Genomic DNA, 22,429 nt, shown 5'->3' with positions numbered 1-22,429 from the left:
GCAGTATGGTAGATCTGTGTGACACCAGGGATCTTTGTTTCTGGCAGTATGGTAGATCTGTGTGACACCAGGGATCTTTGTTTCTGGCAGTATGGTAGATCTGTGTGACACCAGGGATCTTTGTTTCTGGCAGTATGGTAGATCTGTGTGACACCAGCGATCTTTGTTTCTGGCAGTATGGTAGATCTGTGTGACACCAGCGATCTTTGTTTCTGGCAGTATGGTAGATCTGTGTGACACCAGGGATCTTTGTTTCTGGCAGTATGGTAGATCTGTGTGACACCAGCGATCTTTGTTTCTGGCAGTATGGTAGATCTGTGTGACACCAGCGATCTTTGTTTCTGGCAGTATGGTAGATCTGTGTGACACCAGCGATCTTTGTTTCTGGCAGTATGGTAGATCTGTGTGACACCAGCGATCTTTGTTTCTGGCAGTATGGCTGATCTGTGTGACACCAGAGATCTTTGTTTCTGGCAGTATGGCTGATCTGTGTGACACCAGAGATCTTTGTTTCTGGCAGTATGGTAGATCTGTGTGACACCAGCGATCTTTGTTTCTGGCAGTATGGCTGATCTGTGTGACACCAGAGATCTTTGTTTCTGGCAGTATGGCTGATCTGTGTGACACCAGAGATCTTTGTTTCTGGCAGTATGGTAGATCTGTGTGATACCAGGGATCTTTGTTTCTGGCAGTATGGTAGATCTGTGTGACACCAGGGATCTTTGTTTCTGGCAGTATGGTAGATCTGTGTGACACCAGGGATCTTTGTTTCTGGCAGTATGGTAGATCTGTGTGACACCAGCGATCTTTGTTTCTGGCAGTATGGTAGATCTGTGTGACACCAGCGATCTTTGTTTCTGGCAGTATGGTAGATCTGTGTGATACCAGAGATCTTTGTTTCTGGCAGTATGGTAGATCTGTGTGATACCAGCGATCTTTGTTTCTGGCAGTATGGTAGATCTGTGTGACACCAGCGATCTTTGTTTCTGGCAGTATGGTAGATCTGTGTGAGATCTGTGTGATCTGTGTGACACCAGCGATCTTTGTTTCTGGCAGTATGGTAGATCTGTGTGACACCAGCGATCTTTGTTTCTGGCAGTATGGTAGATCTGTGTGACACCAGGGATCTTTGTTTCTGGCAGTATGGTAGATCTGTGTGACACCAGCGATCTTTGTTTCTGGCAGTATGGTAGATCTGTGTGACACCAGAGATCTTTGTTTCTGGCAGTATGGTAGATCTGTGTGACACCAGCGATCTTTGTTTCTGGCAGTATGGTAGATCTGTGTGACACCAGCGATCTTTGTTTCTGGCAGTATGGTAGATCTGTGTGACACCAGCGATCTTTGTTTCTGGCAGTATGGTAGATCTGTGTGACACCAGCGATCTTTGTTTCTGGCAGTATGGTAGATCTGTGTGACACCAGGGATCTTTGTTTCTGGCAGTATGGTAGATCTGTGTGACACCAGGGATCTTTGTTTCTGGCAGTATGGTAGATCTGTGTGACACCAGGGATCTTTGTTTCTGGCAGTATGGTAGATCTGTGTGACACCAGCGATCTTTGTTTCTGGCAGTATGGTAGATCTGTGTGACACCAGAGATCTTTGTTTCTGGCAGTATGGCTGATCTGTGTGACACCAGCGATCTTTGTTTCTGGCAGTATGGTAGATCTGTGTGACACCAGGGATCTTTGTTTCTGGCAGTATGGTAGATCTGTGTGACACCAGGGATCTTTGTTTCTGGCAGTATGGCTGATCTGTGTGACACCAGGGATCTTGCTGGTATTTTGGTGTGTTGAGGATAGCATGTCTTTTTTTTAAAAGATGAAATGGTCAATTTTTCATTACTATTGTGTTCTGCCGAGTTATTAAGTTTTAACTACTTTATGTCAACATTAAGTTTGTTTTCCAAATGACTGTTCAAATATGTCATCTTCTAAAGATCCCAGAAATCCCCTGAAATAAGAGAAAAGAAGGACAACTGTGTAATATCAACAACATCCTGTTCAGAAAATGAGGAATGATTTACATTTCAAAGTTTTCTTTTGTCTGATATGAATCAATGATTTCAATTAAATGGTTTCATTTTTAAAGCCTTATAAATTCATAATGTAATTATAACATAACTGACAAATCGGACAAATCAATACAAGCACAAGCTTCATCAATGGAGGTAATTCAAATAAAATACATTTTAGTCATAAAACATATACAAGAATGATTTACAGCAGGAAAAGGAATGTATGACTATAATATCACCTAAAACCTACTCCGGGTGTAACTTAATGTGGGGGTATAATGAGCTCAGAATTTTCAAAACCAATCTATATTTATGCATAAACTTTCCTCAGACAGCCGTTTTCAAAACCTTAATAATTATTTCAATTCTCTGCAGCATATAATGAACTATAAACCATAAACCTAAGAAGACTATATTGATCAAGCCTTATCCTATGTATGACTTCTTTATAATATACCAAACACCTACATTTCTAGTAAAGGAGTTAACATAACATGAGGTAACAAAATTACCCGAACTGTGAGGGCGGTTTTCTCTCTGAAGTCGTTACAGGATGACTGACATCTGGACTTGTAATTGATTGTTGGTAACGGTCTGCGGAATTAAAATTATACATACATATATATCTATCTACATAAAATCTTTAAAAATTCCCGAACAAGTAAGGTTAAAGAGGAGGTTAATTTTCTTGAATTTGGAGTATTAGACACTTAAGATTCATAGAATTTCTGGCTGTGGTATATACCTTATATTAGGTATTAATCCATAATACATAGAATAGATTTAAGTAGCTATTATGTGATAACTGTATACACTTGTACCAATTTATGTCTTTGTTCTTTTTATGACATTTATAGTGTAATTTGACATAAAAAAATACAAATAATGCTGTAATTCTTACCGCCAAATACACTCTTCTGTTCTATCGTGGAAGATTTCGGTTTATTCCAAAAATCAGATGTTTCTTGAATAAGTTTGGATATTTTCTGTAACTGTTGGTCTCTCCTGTTTGTGGGCGTGGTTCCAATGTGATCTTTCTCATTTTTGTCACCATAGTCATTCCTATGTAAGGTCACATCTTTGGTGGCACTCATTAGCTCATCAATACTGATCTGTATCGTTTTAAAGATAAGACTGCTTTTTAATTATTCAAATGATACACATAACTCAAATCATAATATGATGCTTACAGTTTGGTATGTAGCATGACACATGTGTAAGGTAAAACGTTCAACTAGATGATGATTGAGTACATAATATCATTTAGTGAAGCCATACATTTCAATAGTTAATAATATCAAAATATCTTTTTGAATGATTTCTAATTCTTTCTTTAATTGCACAGTTGATCACATCTTTGATAAATGATTGAAAAAATAAGTCCATTTTTTTTTAAACATTGGATCAAAATTGATTGAATATTCTTGCAGTTCTTTTAGTGTATCATTATACAGGTAAACAAAACAAACCCTTATTATACACCAGAAAGTATTGTGATATGATACAACATGGTATATCATTGCAGCCTTAATTTTTGAAATTATTTGAAAGAATTAAAACTAACTTTAGGAAAAAATGCTCATAAATATGTCAATAAAATCATACTTGACTTTAGAAATTACTGACCTCTCGTTTGACCTTCAACTTTTGACCTTGAAAGTGAGAAAAGTCTGTGTTGATCATATACTGCACTGCTGCCTTGAATGTTACCATGCAGTAGCTGTAACAAATGATTCAATATGGCCGCTGTCTAAACAAAGGCATCAATCAATGATAACATGATTTTCAAGGTCACACAGAAAGGTCACTTTAACATGCTTGTAAGCATGTCATCAATTGATGGTGTGAAAAACAACTAGACAATAATTATTCTGCAACTTCGATCACAGATAAACCATGTATTCATTGGTAATTTTGCGGTAAATTTCTAAACATTCTAATAAATACCTCAGCAATGAATCTGAAACCCTCAAATAACAAGGGGCCCATGGGGCCTGTATCTCATCTTGATATCTCAACTTTCACCTTCAACACTTTTTAAAACACAATTATATTGTTCCTTTTTCTGCAAAAGATGAGGAATTTGAAAGCTTCAAACTATATTTTAACAAATAACAATTCATGCAGACAGAAAAAGAATGATTTTAAACTCATATATCTATCTCCCATAATGGGTCCTGTTCCTCTACAGACTCTTGATTTAAATGAAATTGAATCCCCTATTGAGACCTACCCCTCAGGACCCAAAGGACTGAGATCCACTGTTTATACAAAATTGGTTCCCCTTCTTCATACCACTTACAGATACTTCTTGTCCGATATGAGTGATAACCATTGCTTAGAAATGGAGATATTATTAAAACGAATCTAACAAAACAACTATATTTGGTCTCATTCCTCAGCCGCCAGCAAGATCAGCCCTTTATAATTACAGTTATCTCCCCTGAATGCTTCTATAAGCAAATTCATTTGGGGTTGGCATAAACATTTGTATATTTTTGAAGCATGATCACCTGGAGATGTTTCCTGTCAATTTTAATTAAATTCAAACAGTGGTTAAGAAGTCATTTAAAGAAATTATTGACAGACAAACAGACAGATGAATACTAGATGCCACATTACCATGTAACTTCACCATGCCTTTACCTTTGGAAAAGGTGATTTAATGAAATTCATGCAAGTTGAAATTGTATATGCATTTTATTTTATCAAGGTTTATGAAAATCTAATTGGATAAAGCTCAGTTGCAAAGATAAGTTATTCTGGTGTATCATAAAAACTGAACAGGTCAGTAGAAAACAGAAGAAAATAATGATGTTCTTACATCTTAAAAAATGAAAACATCAGAAATATTGCTGATGGTTGAGAAATCAAGCTGCTAGGGGAAGTAACTGAGATCACAACAAATCCGATAAACTTGCAATCGTTGCTGTATCATTGTTGAACAGAAACTACAATCAATTCAATCATACTTTAGCATAGTATATTTCACGCAAAAACACTAAAATGAGAGAACCGTTAAAATATGTATGTTTACAGTATACAGACACCAGCAATCATCCTTTAGCACTCCCTCATGGCACATGAAAATCTCAATCTTCGTAAATTTTCTCACATTTAAAAAAAACCTGTCAAGTACGCAATCATATACACAAGGAATATGCAACTAGTAATATATTGCTGACGATGTCTTCAATTTCTTATGTATATGGTTCAGTACGAGTGTTGGGAAATTCCAATATTTTTGCCTGGTAGAGCCTAGATGTTTAATGAGACAAGAACTCCTAATTTGTGGAACCAGAAAGTAAATCATGTACAAAAAAAATGTATATCTCTCCACACAAATAATGAAAGTGAAATTTGATCAGTCAAAAACCTATTTATATCAGGAACCATCAATACTCAAGCCTTTTATACGTTGTGCACTTGTGATTAATTGCGACTGAAATAAATACCTGAGATTATCTCTGTCGTTGATCTCTGCCGACCAATGAAACTTCTCTATGTAGAACATATTACTAGCCAGATGTGTACACCGTGCCTGGGCTATCACAGTCACCTGTAAAACAGGAGACTGTGTATTTATAATGTACACAAAATTGTTCACAGAGAAAAACTAATCCAACAATACTGATACATGTATACCTTACTAGACAGCCATGCAGAACACATGAGTGATCAATACAGATGCTGTGTTATAAAATTGACAAAATTCTTATTTTACATGTAAATGATACAGTTACCATTATAAGACTTTTAAACAACTGATATGAATCATAAGAAGTGCTACAGTTTATAATCTACTTACAAGAATTGGAATAAGGTCATCAGAGGTCAGACGTGGAATATCTGTAGTAGAGGGAAATTCAAAGAAATAAACGTACCGCAGATACAATAGATTACGTTTCCTTCTCTCAGTAATACTGACATTACAATACCATGGTTACATATTCATTAACATATTTCCCTAATTTAGGGAGCATTCATAAAACTGAGGTAACAACTGTACACATGCTTGCTGGATTTGTATGTCACAACATTACTTACACCCTGTGATAACAGTTTTAGAGCAGATATACAGCAACCGTGAATTCAATTTGGTTTAAGAAAATTCCAACGGACATGCCCTACAAGACTGAAAGTGACGTCGGAAAAAACTAAAAAAAATTCATTTTTATCAAATGAAGGAGCAAAATATTACTGGCTTCAGTATCTAAAAGTATTTCAATACAACGATAACACTAAAGTGAAAGTAGATTTAATTGTGACTTTACCTACCTTGGGAAGGTACTAATGATATACTGGATTGGTGAGTATCAATTACGTGTGACATGATCGTCTCTGTAATACAGTCCTGAAAAGGAGGAATAGAAACCCTGTGATTATATCTGTAATACAGCCCTGAAAAGGAGGAATAGAAAGCCTGTGATTATATCTGTAATACAGCCCTGAAAAGGAGGAATAGAAACCCTGTGATTGTCTCTGTAATACAGCCCTGAAAAGGAGGAATAGAAACCCTGTGATTATATCTGTAATACAGCCCTGAAAAGGAGGAATAGAAACCCTGTGATTATATCTGTAATACAGCCCTGAAAAGGAGGAATAGAAACCCTGTGATTGTCTCTGTAATACAGCCCTGAAAAGGAGGAATAGAAACCCTGTGATTGTCTCTGTAATACAGCCCTGAAAAGGAGGAATAGAAACCCTGTGATTGTCTCTGTAATACAGCCCTGAAAAGGAGGAATAGAAACCCTGTGATTGTCTCTGTAATGTAGTCCTGAAAAGGAGGAATAGAAACCCTGTGATTATATCTGTAATACAGCCCTGAAAAGGAGGAATAGAAACCCTGTGATTGTCTCTGTAATGCAGTCCTGAAAAGGAGAAATAGAAACCCTGTGATTATATCTGTAATAAAGCCCTGAAAAGGAGGAATAGAAACCCTGTGATTGTCTCTGTAATGCAGGTGTTTATTATGACTATGATGGAACCTTAACTTACAGCCACTTAGGTCCATACTGTCATAGTCATTAAGTAAGCTTGCATGTTTATAACATGTTAACACTTAGTTTAGTTTGGGCCTGCACTGCTCACTAGTGTAAATACATACCACCCAAATATCATGTCTCTAGGCCTTTCAGTTCATGAGAAGATGTCATTTAAAAGTTTTAACAAATTTGACCCCTGTGACCTTGAATACAGGTCAAGGTCATTTATATTCATAGACTTTGTCAGACTTCATCCTAGGAACAACCCAGGTTAATATCATGTCTCTACATCTTTCAGTTCAAGAGAAGAAGTTGTTTAAATGTTTTCGCAAATTTGACCCCTGTGACCTTGAATATAGGTCAAGATAATTTGTTTTCACACTTTGTTGGGCTTCATCCTAGGAACATACCACCCAAATATCAAAACATTGTTCAAATGGAAAGGAAAAAGTTGATGCCGGACGACGGACGCCGCACCACGGCATAAGCTCATAAAACAATACACCAGAATTCCCCTAATAATTATGAACAGTTCTACGGTACTTACAATGGTTGCTTTGAGACAATGTAACTTCTCCAGGGGTGTTCTTAATCCATCAACAGTAGCCAGCTCCACAACCTGCAAAATTCATTTACATGAAGCAGAATTTTCTCAACACTGCAATAAAAAGATACTATTAAATTCCTCCCTTAAACTATGAAATTCTCTTTCTCAACTACAGTGACTTGTAATTATGTTTACATTTCAACTAATAAAAAAATTATGATTAGTAATTGACAAACAACATTATAATACTTACAAAAATTCTGGGCTAAGAAAATGAGTTCATGTGATCATAGATACATGTATCATGAGATTACGTAGCTGAGGATAAACTGAGTTTATGTGGCCAAAGATACAATGGCTTGTAGGAAGTATAATGATACAATATGGAGCTACAATTAGTTCAATATATATGATGACAAGTCTCAATCACAACTTTTTCAACAACGATTACTTTCTTGACATTCACAAACAGGCTCAAATGTTCAGAGAAACGCCTATGTTAATGTAATCTATCATATATTCTCACCGCTCCAGGCAGAGGACAGGTGAAGTCTTGGCTGACTTTCAATTTGTCAGAGGTCACACCCTCCAGTTGTTTACATTTCTGTAATAGGCACTCATCATCTGCTCGAAGTTTGTCACAAATAGCATGAAACAACTTGGTGTAAACACTTCCGACTACATAGCTGCAACAAAATGACACCTAAAGTAAAACTAGACTGGTCATATAGAGTTTCATGTCTCTTACAGTAAACAAACTCTCTTTCACTTGCAATTTATTTTTGAAAATTTTGCAACGAAAGCAAAATTACAGCATGTTTTTTTTTCACACTTTACAGGAGGTCAATGGGCCTTAAAGGTCATCTGATAATCAAATCTTTCATTTAAGAAATTATCTCCCTCGAAAAGTGATGGTTCAAATGAAATTTAGTTGAAATCTACCATACCATTGATCTACCTGGAGTGGGGAACTATGGATATAAAAAAAAAAAATGAATGACCTCAAGAAATTTAGGAATATTCATTTGGGAAGCAAAATTTCAGCTTGCTTCCCAATTGGGGCCTCACCTCCAAGCCTCTTGAGGTTTGATCAAGTCTGAAAGTATTGTTTTAGGTTGTATTTTATCAAAAACCTCTAGAGAGTTTTGGGAGAGTAATTTCAAAGTAAATTCTAGTAAAATTCTTCATTCAGAGCCTGTCCCCTCTGTCTGCAGGGATCAAATAAACTTTCTGAATTTTAGATATGATCGCCCACCCCAAATATTATTTCAAATTATTTTGATAGAAATACGCTTAGGTTTTTGGGAAGAGTAGCATTTGAAAGAAAAATTTAAGCTAAATTCCCAATTCAAGTCCCAAAGGGATGAATAAATTTTCTGCAATTGAAAAATAATGTTTGCTCTGGCCTAATTTTGATTCAGACTGAATTTTACTGTAAAAGAGTTAGCTTTAAAAATAAAATTTTAGCTAAATTCCCATATGGGCCCCAAAGTGCCCAGGTGTCAGGTCAACATTCTAGCAAAGTTATTTAAGAAATGGTTGTCCATCCTTAATGCTGTTTCAGCTTAACATTTAAGCTAAATTCTATTTTGGAGTTTGGAGTCCATCCAACCTCCTCCCCTCCCCCACCCCCCAAATCCCCATTTAAAAGGGATTCTGTTTCTAACAATAATTACCTGATGTGTCTATAGTTGTGTATCTACACATCATTACCTGGTGTCTATAGTTGTGTATCTACACATCATTACCTGGTGTCTATAGTTGTGTATCTACACATCATTACCTGGTGTCTATAGTTGTGTATCTACACATCATTACCTGGTGTCTATAGTTGTGTATCCACACATCATTACCTGGTGTCTATAGTTGTGTATCTACACATCATTACCTGGTGTCTATAGTTGTGTATCTACACATCATTACCTGGTGTCTATAGTTGTGTATCTACACATCATTACCTGATGTCTATAGTTGTGTATCTACACATCATTACCTGGTGTCTATAGTTGCGTATCCACACATCATTACCTGATGTCTATAGTTGTGTATCTACACATCATTACCTGATGTCTATAGTTGTGTATCCACACATCATTACCTGGTGTCTATAGTTGTGTATCTACACATCACTACCTGGTGTCTATAGTTGTGTATCTACACATCATTACCTGGTGTCTATAGTTGTGTATCTACACATCATTACCTGGTGTCTATAGTTATGTATCTACACATCATTACCTGGTGTCTATAGTTATGTATCTACACATCACTACCTGGTGTCTATAGTTGTGTATCTACACATCATTACCTGATGTGTCTATAGTTGGGAATATATACCTTTCCATCAGTGTATCAAGCTCTTCGCGTGTCATTTGAGATTTGCCCTTCTGTTGCTTCTGTCCACACTTTAAACATTTCTGTAACATTTATATAATTACTCTGACATAAACTCTTTAAACAATACTGAAACAGGATTATTTTTGTCACATTCAAGTGTATACAGAAATTATACAATTTGAAAACCTCTTAACCAATTAATTTGATAATGTACTGTTTTATCAGATAAAAAATGTTGTAGCTATTGGTACATTGTTTTACAAAATATTATTGAGATATAGTATTCAAAGTCAAATTTTGTTTTATTTTTTGTTTCCACATATTTTCGTCTTTGATAAAACTGCATACCATATACCATATACCAATTATAAACATAAACAAAAAATATCAAGAAAATAATAACACGTCAACAAAATCATAATTCAAACTAAAATTCAATAAATATGAATCAAAGGAAGATCAACAAAGAGAATAAGACCAGGTGTTCCAGAAGAGTAAGCATCTTCTGCTTCATTAACGACACTCGCTATGCAAACCTAGAAAACCATGTAAATGTCTTGTTCTCAAATGAGAACATGATATATAGCAATGGAACCAACTGGCAAACTTATGAGCATCAAACACGTCTAGCTTCATATCGCAGAAAGAAACAGGATATTTCTCAGCGAGATCACCATGATGACAGTAAAAGAAGACATCCATTAAAATTTTTGACCTAAAAGCTACTAATAATCTAAATAACTATTTATCCCAGTTACTTACTTTACCGTACCTAATCCAGCAATGACACTAATTACAAGAGATTTTGTGAAGACACAAACTTTATATACCATAGAGAAGACTCAATAATAATATTAGTATATAACATATAAATAACAACGTATATGATCCCAATACCTCAACTGCAGCCATGCTGATATCCTGGAGTCGCTGACAAGCATCATCCATGTACTCTGTAAGTATCATGTAGTTTGCCTCAAATACCCGAATACTGTCATCTAAAGACTTGGTCACCTGAACACAAGATTGTTAACAAAGTGATTCTGTGTCACACCTGTACACAAGATTGTTAATAAAGTAAGTCTGTGTCACACCTGTATACAAGATTGTTAATAAAGTAAGTCTGTGTCACACCTGTACACAAGATTGTTAATAAAGTAAGTCTGTGTCACACCTGTACACAAGACTGTTAACAAAGTGATTCTGTGTCACACCTGTATACAAGATTGTTAATAAAGTAAGTCTGTGTCACACCTGTACACAAGATTGTTAACAAAGTAAGTCTGTGTCACACCTGTATACAAGATTGTTAACAAAGTAAGTCTGTGTTACACCTGTACACAAGATTGTTAACAAAGTAAGTCTGTGTCACACCTGTACACAAGACTGTTAACGAAGTAAGTCTGTGTCACACCTGTATACAAGATTGTTAACAAAGTAAGTCTGTATCACACCTGTACACAAGACTGTTAACACCTGTACACAAGACTGTTAACAAAGTAAGTCTGTGTTACACCTGTATACAAGATTGTTAATAAAGTAAGTCTGTGTTACACCTGTACACAAGATTGTTAACAAAGTAAGTCTGTGTCACACCTGTACACAAGATTGTTAACAAAGTAAGTCTGTGTTACACCTGTACACAAGATTGTTAACAAAGTAAGTCTGTGTTACACCTGTACACAAGATTGTTAACAAAGTAAGTCTGTATCACACCTGTATACAGGAATGTTATAGAATGTATATAAGATATTGACAAATAGAGAAATTACCTAATGTATGTTTACAGCACTGAGCTCAAGTAAGTCATATTAATTAATCCATGTATTCAATACACTCAGCAAAACAAAGGTAATATATCATATTGAATACCACATAATTCTAGGTGATACATGAGATATGCCAGAAGTTTTGTAAAGAGGTGAAAGCAATCCATAGCCCAAGGACTAACTTTGATGTCAAAATTAATAAAGGGCTATAACTCTGGGTATTAAAATAAACTTTATCCTGTTTTTGTAAATGTAATCAAATTTCAGTCTATCATAACTTTTTTGAAAAAAAAAATAGTATAATGATGAATTGGTTTATAAACACAATCCAGAAAGTACAATTAGCACAAACATATGTTAGTGCAATACTTTGTGCAAAAACAAAAGCTAAAACAAGAGTATTGCAAAAAATATGTATGTTAATAGTATTCTTTTGCAAGTTTGTTGCATTGAAATTTTAATCCTTTTGAGATATGAAAACCTTTACATGCCTTATTTATTCTGTAATAAGTCCAAGGGACTTAACTTAGAAATTCTGATTTAATGTCAGGTAACTGGCTGATATCATAGACCAATAAAATAGCATTTGTTAGTAATTACATTGAACATCAATAAGTAATAGTTGGGCTTATTACCAGGCCTGGGCTTATTGTAGATAAATACCGTATCAATTCTTAGTATACCTTACCTGTCCATATTCCTCAGATAAAATCTCACGGCACCTGCACAAGACAATCAATGTAGTAAGGATGACATGTTTAATTCTGTACTTACAACACAGTGCCATTACAACATTTTACATAAACTAATAAAATCACGTTAACAACATATACTGCATTTTTAAATATTATTTCTGATTAGTAGGGCCATTTTGTCTTACTTATATAACATCAAACTCTGTGATTAAGTACATCTAGATATGACAATTATTTAGTGTTGAAATCTAAGGCTTAAATTGACTAAACAATACCAAATGATATTGATAGAATCTTACCAATGACACAAACTACTTACTCTTTAACAGACAAAGCATTATCTTTGTCTGAAATTCTTTCACTTCTTTTTCTATCTCTTGCCTGAAATCAAATGTAATCAATCTGTTGTATTTTAACTGATTTTGAAATATTTCAACAAATTTGATTACTGTGACCTTGAATATATGTCAAGGTCATTTGACAACATTGTTGGATTTTACCCCCCTAACCTAACTGTTACGGTATTTTCTGCAAAAAAATGCTGTTACTTTGTTGTCTTTAACATATTAGTGAATGTAATACGAAGAAAAAGAGATCCAACGTCCAAGAGGTAAGGCTGGTAAGTCCGGTATCACTCCACAGCGGATTCCCTGAGAGAATACCGAGTCCGGTACCAAAGGATATAATAGTGAATGTGTCAACATATTTGTTGACAAACAAATACCATAAATACCTCTCTTTAAAACCTAATATGGCTGAATACCTTTCATACACATATCAATGGTGTTGACAAAAACTATATAACTTGTATTTTCAGAAATAAATAGCACAACAGACAGTGATTACAAGATACATAATAAACTTTCTTGAAAACTCTTTGATGATATTTGATTTCATAAAATACATTATACTGAAAAGTTGTGCCCCATAGAGGGACCAGTAATATATATTTAATTATTGTTAAACATCTAAAATGACCACAACATTAATGTTATGGACCAAGCAAGCCTATTTCATAATCTCTGAGTTAAGTTAGGACCTAATATTATTACTTACCTGTGATGAGGTCACCTGATTAAAGGTGTCCAGTGGTTTTTCTATCACCAAGATTTTAAATGGCTTGTAGTCCTGAAAAAGAAATTAAAAAAAAAAATTCAATGATGATGTAAAGATAACATTAGCAATAGTATTCTGTTTTACTATTAAATGTTACAATATCAAAATTATCTTTATGGAGAAAATCTTATTGATAACCTTTTGATGACAGTTATATCAGCAATATTGTTTTAATGAAGCTCAGAGTTATGAAAATCCTACCTAATGACAGCTTTAGTAGGAACAATGTATCACAATCTCTAAAAAAAAATTTGTCCTTAAAAAGCATGTCTTATTGGTTGTGGTACAACAACATCAACTTTGATGTCAGAATGCATACAATTTATATACTGAGATCACTTACTTTTCTTCATAATGTCGTTCAATGTTATGTTACTGTATTGTTTTACTTGTGCAATGGTGAAAACATGTTTCTCCTCATCCTCAACTTAACTTTAATGTGAACATACAAAGAATAAGAGACCCAATACTTGGTGCATAAGTTCGGCAAGTTTGGCTGTCTCCCCAAGACGGATTCCGAAAAGGAATACTGAGTCTGGCTCCAAAGAGTGTAGAACAATAAGTAAATAGGACCAGATAACATCTTTGGTAGATTTCCAGTCAAAGGGCCTGTTTCCAGTAATGTTAATTCTCCATAGGAGCCTGACCCCGTATAATTTCTTATCTAGCTCAACTACTGTTTTTTTCATTTCCGAAAAATAATTTTACACCTTTCCGACACTCAGATTTCATAATTTCAGTGAAAATGTATTTTCACAAAGTTGTCAATTTCAGCATCAAAGACTTAAGTTTGTAAATAAAAGAAGGTTATCTCGAAATTGTAATTCGCAACATAGTATAAATTTCTTTTGATAAATATTTCCAAAACATTGTGTTTATTCCTAAAACATAAAAAAAATATATTCTCGGATGAAAATGCACTTGCAGAGACACAATTATGAAGAAAAATGTCATAAATTTGCAATTTTCTCCCGTTATATAGTTTTGGATGCAAATTTCCATCAGAAAATCATATAGAGCTTTACTTGTTTCATATGTGTACCAAAAATCAGCTAATTCCATGTGGTGGAACGTTCTCATATTGCCGCCTGAATGTGGTTGTAAATTGAAAGAAAAGGGGAAATGAGTAACAACCTTGTCTGAAACCCTATTATATAGCTTATTGTATACAAACTTTTATATTGAATATCAGAGCGGATATTTTCATGACAGTTTTATGATGTGTAACGACTAAACAAATAGTATCGATATAAAGATTTACACTGAGGACACCCTGATACATGAATACTGTTCTATCTCAAGCTGTCCTCTTCTGAATTTTTCTGGCCTTGTACATTTATCCGTATCTTCTTGTCTTTGTGTATACGTTTACGAAATCATTCACTCGACGCTAGCTATTCTTGTCTCAATTTCCTTGTTTTATTGTCCCATCTCCAAAGCGTTGTGGCTCTGTCAGGGTTGGGACCCTGACTTGTCTCACTTTCTTTGTGCCTGCCGACCACGCCACATCGAATAGATAGATTATCCATATGAAATACTTCATTTTGTTCTAAGTAATCAATCAATTCTGCGCTTCTTGGAGGTATTGAATGTGATTTATTATATTGTCTTGTTATTTTGTGTAATTAGTTGTTCGTTATTTATCACACATTTTCGCATAATTGTACTAAACTACTAAGTATTAGCTGTTTACAGCAATCATCGGTGGCTTGCTATTTTGTTATTTTATCGACGCTTCATAAACCAATCGTTATTGTTTCAAGATGGAGGGTAAATGTGTTGGAGAAGAGTGTCAAGTATACTTCAAGAAACGTAGTGGCAATAAGAACAGAAGTGCACGCAATGTAAATAGTCCACAATATAAATGGCTCCTAGATAGGCTGGTGCAACAAGGATTGATGTCAGCAAAAGAACAAGCATTTATTTGCCAGAAGTGCTACATGAAGTATCTTCGGAACAAAAATCAGCCTGAACCTGAACCCGAGCAGAACCAGGAAATAGAGGAAGAAGACGACTCCTCGTCCCATATCCTGCAGTTGCTGACCCTTCATGATCTTTTGAATGGATCATCTTCACACAAAAAATGCTGTCTCTGTCTTGTTACCTTTCCAAAAAATGGAACAAAATCATCAGTCTTACCAAAACGTGCAAGACATCACCTGATCTATTCACACAAACTGTGGTGTCCCACCTCATCCCGCGTCTGCTCCATTCACCTTATTGGTAACGACTTAGATCAATCTACAGAGGTTGTCCTTGATGGTGGATGTTCCTTGGAATCTCATTTACCATCAAAATCGTCCGAAATCATTAATGAACTCCTAGAGGTGTCGCACGTCCTTTCACAGAACCAGTCTGCGTTTACAATAAGCTTTTCTTCTCTTGATGACTCGGCATGCATGGCCTGGACAGGTTGGTCCAAAGATCAGTTCCTCGAAATCCACTCGCACTGTTCCCCATATCTTTCATCTGGTATATATACCAAGACTACACACGATGCACTATTACTGTTCTGGGTAAAACTGAAAACCGACATTTCCTGGAGTCAGTGTTCTTCTCTTTTTGGAATTTCCAAGTCAATTTTGGAGATGGCACCTATATTTATATCCAGAAAAGCAACCACAAGCTCCAGAGAATGTCCTACTGTGGCCAGAAGAAGAGAAACTATGTCAAATTCATGAGCATCGCCTTACCAGATGGCTACATTCTGGACACCGTAGGACCATTCACTGGCAGCAAAAATGATGCTACAATTACAAAAAAAGTCATGGACAAGCTAGTTACTTGGCTACAACCAGACGACAACGTTGTCGTTGACCGAGGTTTTAGAGATGTCCTATCAGTTCTCGAAGCCTCTGGCCTCAATGCTAGCATGCCGTCATACCTGAAACCTGGTCAAAGTCAACATTCTGATGTCCAAGCAAATCTTGACAGAACTATCACCAAATCGAGGTGGATTGTGGAATCCTATCATGGTTGTCTGAAACACTGGACGTTCTTCCGAATGCAATTGGTGTCTAACAGCTTTATCAATGTCATTGAGGCTTTGCTTCGAACCGTCACAGCCTGTCTGAATGGTATTGGAGGACCGATCTACCAGAGATCTCCAGAGAGAGATGCCAAAGATAGGCTAATGGCTGAACGTATGAAGGACCGTTTGACAACACCGAATGGTTTAGCTCAGAGAGTCAAGATAGATCCGGATCTATCTAGACGGGAAAGGTCCGAGTTTGCCAAGATGGGTGCATCTTCCGTACTGTTTCCCCGTCTCGATCTTGATTACTTGAGAACCATTACGTGTGGAACATATCAGATATCTCTGGCTCCTGGTTACATCGCCGAACATTTAAGTGATGACGGCGACTATGAGGTGTGGCTTTACCAGCACTCCCCAGACCTTCTCCGATGTCAAATACATTCTCGACACAAAAGCCAAACGAAATATAACGTTTGGATACGGTTCACTGTTTCACCCGATGTTGAGGCCCCAATAAAGGACTACTACTGCCAGTGCCCAGTTGGAGAGAGAACGATGAGAATGTGTGCGCACATCTCCAGTATCTTGTACTACCTTGGGAATTACAGGACGCTGGAAAACCCTCGACCATTACAACCACAGGTAAAGAAATTCTGACAAAACTTGAAATAGTTTTCCATGTGGCAACGAAGTGCATATGTCGAAAGTATGTTTGGGGCTCGATATGAAAGATCCCCGTTACCATGTGACTAACCAAACTTATAAATATAGGTATTATACAATCGCCCATGGCTATGAACACTCCCGTAAATGCGAAAACCAACCAAAATCATAAGGAACACGTTTTGTTTGTTGTTCTGTCTATTTGTCAGCCAATGTCTTCAACCACGGGGACTTGTGAAGTAGCCATCTTGGATTTTTTATGAAAAAGTGTTTCTCTCACTTTTTTTCATATCTGTGTACATATTCTCAACATACCGAGCAAATACTCTCATTTTTTTGTTAATTATCTAAAGAAAGTCAAAAATCGGCAATTCAACCATAGGCTAATTCAACCCAACATTTGAAAATGTTCCACCACTTACATTTTGATGATTTTTCCTCTCATCAATAGCATATTACGTACTATTTAATAGGATAAAAATCGGTTTGCATCCAACGCCCATAAAAGGGTGTATTCTCTAAAAAACACAGTTTTTGTGTCTAAAATGTTATCATCGAAAATGGCATTTTTGAGATTGTTTCTTCCATAAAACAGCCAAATGGCGCGATGGAAACATGATTTTTTGTCACAATCATGCCATGAATGTATTCTTTACGGTGACTATCATTTGATTAGATTTTCATTAATATTTTACATAACATGCACATTTTATCAACACTTAGACAGCTTCTGAAAGGTACAACTTTGAGGAGCCATAAAAAACAAACCAAGTGACCTAAATCTTTATACTTTATAGATTTGTGACCACAACGGCATGGGCAATGCACCACCAACAGGAAATTTGAATCAGAGAAGGGGCCGTTTTGGAAACCGGCCCTTTAATAGTTTACATGTTTCGGCATGCTATGAATGCCTTCCTCAGAACAGGGTAAATTTGTGAATAACATGTGTAGTTGCTATACATAGGCAGTATATAAAGTCCTGTATTTTGAATTTACTCTGTTCTGAGGAGGGCATACCTAGTATGCCGGAACATGTAAACTATTAAATTTGACTGGAAATCTTCCTAGTTCTATTTACTTGTTGTTTAATGTGAACATGATGGTCAATCTTACCTTGTTATAGCCAAGTTCTTCGCTCAGTATCTTCACTTTATATGGACAGGAGAATCCTACAGAAAGAGCGCAACATTATATAGAAACTAGACGGAGTATAGAAAAACAAATAAGACAAACATTTAATGTCCCTTTTCTATGTTACACAGGTATAACAAGTGTAAATACAGTTTTAGAAATATCAACACAAGGAATTAGCAGAATTATATTTATTGGTAAAAGAATTCAATACTGGATCTACTTTAAAAGTATTAGCTATAGCTCACCATCACCAGTTCGAAGCTCTTTTCCATTTTCTTCTAGATGTACAATTCTGTCACTGGACTTGAGCGTCAGAAATTCACTGTTACAGAGAAGTAAATGTCGCACTAAATATATATATCTAAAAAAATAAAGATATGAACTAATGTTGTCCAAACAGATATTCTCGTGAACTAAATAATCTCACTGAATGATACTCTTTATTACTAACAATGATACCATCCCTCTGAAGCATATTCTTTTTTATTACCAGTCTATTCTTGCCACACCATATAAGCTTTATATACAGGTGACTCATGTAAAAGCTATTTTCTCAGTATTACAATGATCATTATGTCAAGCAAATGATATTTCTGTACCTTTTGAAATATGGAGATGGCCTCAATATGTGAGTTTCTGAAAAATGAAAGACAAAATTTTAAATGTTAATTTGAGGTAAGTGATTGATGTATATGTTGATCAGGGATGTTCTACCAAATTCTAAATTTCACATAAAACTGCTATACACCAACCGGTCCTGATTCAATATACAATTCAGGTATACTGTTAAATGATCCTCATATAAATATCAAATATGTTGTGAATGTAGGTCGTGAGCTCTCAGTCCTTACTGTATTGCTTCATATCAACTCACCACGAAAGTGATGAGCCACAGTATGTAAACAAAAATAATGTGCCACAGTATGTAAACTAAACGAAAGTGATGTGCCACAGTATGTAAACAAAAATAATGTGCCACAGTATGTAAACAAAAGTGATGTGCAACAGTATGTAAATGAAAGTGATGTGCCACAGAATGTAAATGAAAGTGATGTGCCACAGTATGTAAATGAAAGTGATGTGCCACACTATGTAAATGAAAGTGATGTGCCACACTATGTAAATGAAAGTGATGTGCCACACTATGTAAATGAAAGTGATGTGCCACAGTATGTAAACGAAAGTGGTCTGCCACAGTATGTAAATGAAAGTGATGTGCCACAGTATGTAAATGAAAGTGATGTGCCACACTATGTAAATGAAAGTGATGTGCCACACTATGTAAATGAAACTGATGTGCCACAGTTTGTAAATGAAAGTGATGTGCCACAGTATGTAAATGAAAGTGATGTGCCACAGTATGTAAATGAAAGTGATGTGCCACAGTATGTAAATGAAAGTGATGTGCCAAAGTATGTAAACGAAAGTGATGTGCCACAGTATGTAAATGAAAGTGATGTGCCACAGTATGTAAATGAAAGTGATGTGCCACACTATGTAAATGAAAGTGATGTGCCACACTATGTAAATGAAACTGATGTGCCACAGTTTGTAAATGAAAGTGATGTGCCACAGTATGTAAATGAAAGTGATGTGCCACACTATGTAAATGAAAGTGATGTGCCACAGTATGTAACAACACTGAGTGTGTGTGGCACATCACTCACTGTAGTGTAGTATACATTAGACAAGCTGAGATAGAAATGGACGTTTGCACTTTGTTATAGTCTGATCATACACTACACATGCCATTAAGGCAAATATCTTCTGAAAAGGAATACTGAGTCTGGCTCCAAAGAGAGTAGAACAATAAGCAAATAGGACCAGATAACATCTTTGGTAGATTTCTAGTTGAATTAAATAGTTTACACTGACGTCGTTGTAACCAGTGTACTATCTATGACGTCCAATGTGAATAACATGTGTAGTTGCTACGCATAGGCAGTATATAAAGTCCTGTATTTTGAATTTACTCTGTTCTGAGGATGACATACCTAGTATGCCGAAACATATAAACTATTAAATTTGACTGGAACCCTACCTAAGGTGTTGTCTGGTCCTATTTACTTAACATTTTCAAAATTGATAATACACAATGTATTGTCATATATTTTCCAGACATACAGTATAAACTGGGTAATAGTTAATATGACCTATATACAGGTATGTACAATAAATGACAAACTTCGGTGAAAAAGCATATGGAGACCTACCTACAAACATTTTTGAGATGTTGATGTTACTGAGAGAAGACTGTTGGGGGATACAGACAGTGTAACATCTCTCCTGGGCTGCTTCATACACATCTAGGTAAGCAGTCTGTAACATTACCAAACACACACCACATTTTAACAGTGGGGATCCCCTACTTCTAAAAATAGCAATTTAACTTCATGTTAATTATATAATTTCCTTAAGAACTTTTTCTATTACATATTACAGAGTATGTCCAGTTGATATATGTTAAATGCTGACCGACATTGTAATCGCAAAATATTTTGTTTTGTACAACGATCGGTACATTATTTCTAACAGAAAAAATTCTGATATGCTATTTTAACAGAACATCTTTAAATGTAACTGTGCTACAATACCATAACTAATATGAAAAAATAAGTTATATATTCTGGGAAATGTTTTCATCAATATTTTCAGCAAATTACCAAATACTGTAAATAGAATTTATATGAGAGGTGCATATGCCTACATGATCACTGGACTATAATGACTTACAGCAGGGAGACAATGATTGTCTTTTTAACATTGACATCACTTTTAGCAAAATCCCACTAAAATCTATTTTTACAAGACAGAAGTTTTAACGAGTAGTCCTAAAATAGTGGTCATGCATTAATTAGCAACTTATCAATTAGACATTTAATGCTTATTGTTGTCTCCCTCATAAGGCTCTGTCCCGTTGGCCAAAGGACCAACAATTCTACTAATACAAAACATTTCAGTTCTTTGTTTTGATGTTTCAGACAAAACTTGTTTAGAATCCAATCAATTGTTCAGCATGATGAATGTTTTGTCTCAATTTCCCTTATCAGCCATCCCCACCTGTGACCCTGTGCCAAATTGATGCATTAGACTACATGTAAACCTTCAGGAAGAGTTTGATGTCAAAATAACAGCCTAACATCCTTTTTTGGGTCTTGCAATAGGTATGATAATGTAACCCTGGTAAATACTAGCCACAATATTCCATTCAGCATGAGAGAACTTCTCTTTGGCTCAATCAGGGACTAAGGAATAATATGTAGCCCTGCCCAATAAGCATCGCTGTACTGTAACTCCTGGAAAACTCAAGTTTTCTCTTGGAGGAGTATGTCACCATGGTAAATAACTAGCCATGATATACTGATTGAATATACTGAACTTCTCTTTAGCTTGATCAGTTGAATGCCAGACTGGTAAACCAGAAGTCCCAGGTTTGAATCCTAGCAGATGCATTGAAATAAACAATTCCTTTCGTTACTTCCAGATGAGACAGTACAAACGATTTTTACTGAATTTTTAATAAAAGATTATCATTGATTCTATTCACTCCTGGTGTTTTTATTGTAACAATACTTATTGTTTTTATTGAAAACCCCAGCATCTACTGATTTAGACGTAACTTCAAAAAATGATCATTTTGGCTCTACTGTATCTTACTCTGTTACCTACCTTTTAGAACTGTATCAGATGGTGTCATTCCTTTTACTCATCTGTCTTTTGGTCAATCTTTAATTAAATTAGACTTTCAAGAGACATGTTTGAATTTGGAAAAGGGAAGCAAAATGTAGCAATTAACAAAATCCATTTCACACATGAGAAGTTGTGTACTGGGCAGTGTTGGTAGATTTAGGAATATTTATACAGAAGCTGTATCGAACAATTACTGTCGATCAGTCTGACCGTCTGATCTGAGATTAGGTTTATACATGATAATCTACGTGATTAATGTGTTAAAATGTTTTACCTGAAGAAATCGGAAGAACTTGTTAATGTCTAGCTCATCTGTATCCGTCATCACGTTCAACTAAGATCAGAACCCTAAACAGACGATCCTCCTTCACTCTCTCATATGACAGGTAATGCAATTAAATTTACATGGGTAAAGTCAGAAATGTTCCGTATAGTGCTACATGGCGTGTAAAACTCCAAGGACATTCCGATATTTACCTTCATCCGGGGACTTTCA

General features: G+C 35.6%; 1 protein-coding gene across 1 annotated transcript; it reads right to left on the bottom strand.

Annotated features, from left to right (window-relative positions):
• Positions 1 to 1,442: 1,442 nt before the first annotated feature.
• On the bottom strand, positions 1,443 to 22,258 carry LOC132557873 (ankyrin repeat domain-containing protein 27-like). The gene is made up of 19 exons (XM_060222400.1): positions 22,208 to 22,258; positions 20,457 to 20,562; positions 18,843 to 18,879; positions 18,489 to 18,565; positions 18,223 to 18,278; positions 13,407 to 13,478; positions 12,670 to 12,731; positions 12,344 to 12,377; positions 10,784 to 10,900; positions 9,887 to 9,966; positions 8,076 to 8,235; positions 7,550 to 7,621; positions 6,296 to 6,371; positions 5,826 to 5,866; positions 5,473 to 5,576; positions 3,644 to 3,737; positions 2,919 to 3,129; positions 2,530 to 2,611; positions 1,443 to 1,953 (listed from the first exon to the last, which is right to left on the bottom strand). Exons 1-19 carry the CDS (start codon positions 22,256 to 22,258, stop codon positions 1,893 to 1,895), a joined length of 1,593 nt encoding a protein of 530 aa, XP_060078383.1. The 3' UTR covers positions 1,443 to 1,892.
• Between the last annotated feature and the right edge of the window lie 171 nt (positions 22,259 to 22,429).

This window comes from Ylistrum balloti, unplaced genomic scaffold, assembly GCF_031769215.1.
Source record: "Ylistrum balloti isolate Yb309-2 unplaced genomic scaffold, AGI_CSIRO_Ybal_v1 Utg370734, whole genome shotgun sequence".
In the NCBI taxonomy this organism is placed as follows: Eukaryota; Metazoa; Mollusca; class Bivalvia; order Pectinida; family Pectinidae; genus Ylistrum; species Ylistrum balloti.
Note: the sequence above shows the minus strand (reverse complement) of the source record. Positions and strands in the feature narration are given on the sequence as shown.

Excerpts from the sequence above, each read along its gene's own strand:
- LOC132557873 (XM_060222400.1), bottom strand. The coding sequence starts at position 22,258 with ATGACGGATACAGATGAGCTAGACATTAACAAGTTCTTCCGATTTCTT. Across the intron at positions 7,622-8,075 it reads CCTGTCCTCTGCCTGGAGCG|GTTGTGGAGCTGGCTACTGT; the intron begins GTGAGAATATAT and ends TGAATTTTGCAG. Across the intron at positions 2,612-2,918 it reads ACAGAAGAGTGTATTTGGCG|ACCGTTACCAACAATCAATT; the intron begins GTAAGAATTACA and ends TTAATTCCGCAG.